Source organism: Etheostoma spectabile, chromosome 5, assembly GCF_008692095.1.
Source record: "Etheostoma spectabile isolate EspeVRDwgs_2016 chromosome 5, UIUC_Espe_1.0, whole genome shotgun sequence".
Classification (NCBI taxonomy): domain Eukaryota; kingdom Metazoa; phylum Chordata; class Actinopteri; order Perciformes; family Percidae; genus Etheostoma; species Etheostoma spectabile.
The window spans coordinates 16,448,801-16,450,375 of record NC_045737.1 but is presented as its reverse complement, the minus strand read 5'-3'; the positions used below and the strand labels follow the sequence as shown (position 1 = coordinate 16,450,375).

The following is a 1,575-nucleotide window of genomic DNA, read 5'->3' as shown; positions in this document are numbered from 1 at the left end:
CACACACACACACACAGTAGGTTACTGCTAGCCTGCAGAGTTGCTACGCTCTGCAATGCCTGTAAACCCGCCTTCCAAATTACTTTACAAACAGACAACCATACCTGAAGAAAGCGACCCGACACAAACACATTAAAAACAACTGATACTCACTTCCCCAGCTCCTCGTATAGCTGATATTCGTCTGTGAATCGCGTACAGGTTGTCGTGGCCATGTCTCTCCCCTGTCTCTCGCTTCTTTTACTTTGTCAGTTCCGAAAAACAATGCGGTTATGTGCGCTAAATTTGCGTTTGAAATGCAGGTCCGCCCAGCAGCTAGACGGCCGTTGGAGCGGTGAAAAGCCTTTCTAGAGGCGCCTATTGAAGGAGGGTTTGATATAGAAAGACGAAGCGACCAGGGTGGGTGTTCTCTCTCCGTCTGTCTCCACTATCTGACAGCTACCGCGCTCAAAGACACCCGAAATCAAGCCCACTGGCCAAAGTAAAGAGACTTCCTGCTGAGATTTTCAGAATAAAACTCACCTTTGCTAATAAACTATTATAAACTTCTGATGGTAAAGATGATACCATTATGACCATTTAATTGAAATCTAGCCCCTGTATACACAATAATAAATTGTGAAAGCAGTTTTTATCATACTGTCTGTCTGAATATACCTGTATTCACCCTCTGTCTGAAATGCTTTGTTTTGGCACCTGTCTGTGCTCTAGGAGTCTCTGCACTGTCATTGCAGCCGGGTAATAGCCACAATGGTACTGTAGCGGCACTTTCCACCTAAGCACAGTAGGGAAATCACAACTGTATGGAAGTCCTGATGGTGTGTTTAATTAAATTTAAGTTTTGATAGTTTCATAGTATTGATATAACACATCAACCTGCTTTGTAATCAAGACATGACAATCATACTTACAATATGGGAACTTTAAACAATGGTACCTGGTGTGTTGTAAGGAGTAGTTTGACTAGGGAAAAGATCAGGAAAAAGACTTCCCAGAGTGCTTGATTATGACTTCTGTACTCTTTTAGCAACATTTTAGCAAATTGTCTAAAGTTTGCTGCCCCTGCATTTCACTGCACATGTTGAGATATGAATATTTGACAAATAAATCATTGTACTCTGAATCTTGTGTAGCTTAAATTTTCTTCAGCAACATAGAGATTACCCTTCTGCGTGGACATTAACCAAGCTGTTATTCATCAATGAATGGTACTTTATTGTTGTTTTGGTAGAATACTTTTCATGCCATGCCATTAGAACATATGAATGTGTTGTGCACATAGGCTAGATATAAAAAGTAACTTTATTTACAGTCTGTTTTTTCTCCTTTTTACATATTTACCCGCCCTTTTTGACCGACAACTGTGCGACAAAATTGCAGTTTATTTTGAAGGTAAAAATCAAGAGTTTTCCGGTGGTGTGCTATTAAGTCTGGCTAACTTGACACGGTCCGCTTGATATGGTTGCAGCCACTCTGGTTGCAGCCAACGCAGCTTCACTGATGGGCGGCGGAGAAGGAGCCGCTCTCGGTCGCCCTCTGGTGGACAAAGCGTGAAACGGCAAATCGCGGAGCTGT

The 1,575-nt window shown here is 42.2% G+C and overlaps 1 protein-coding gene across 49 annotated transcripts in view; it reads right to left on the bottom strand.

The window, feature by feature from the left end:
* The window catches only part of camk2b1 (calcium/calmodulin-dependent protein kinase (CaM kinase) II beta 1), a 76,280-nt gene extending 75,825 nt beyond the window's left edge, over positions 1-455 (bottom strand). For 30 of the 49 annotated variants that reach the window (XR_004331873.1, XM_032514947.1, XM_032514994.1 and 27 more), the window contains exon 1: positions 154-455. Coding sequence is in view for 48 of the 49 variants with exons in the window: in XM_032514947.1 (XP_032370838.1) it covers positions 154-215 (62 nt within the window). In the remaining variant the exon portion in view is untranslated. The remainder of the gene's footprint in view (positions 1-153) is intronic. The other 19 variants (XM_032514991.1, XM_032514995.1, XM_032514997.1 and 16 more) reach the window with 2 other exon arrangements.
* Between the last annotated feature and the right edge of the window lie 1,120 nt (positions 456-1,575).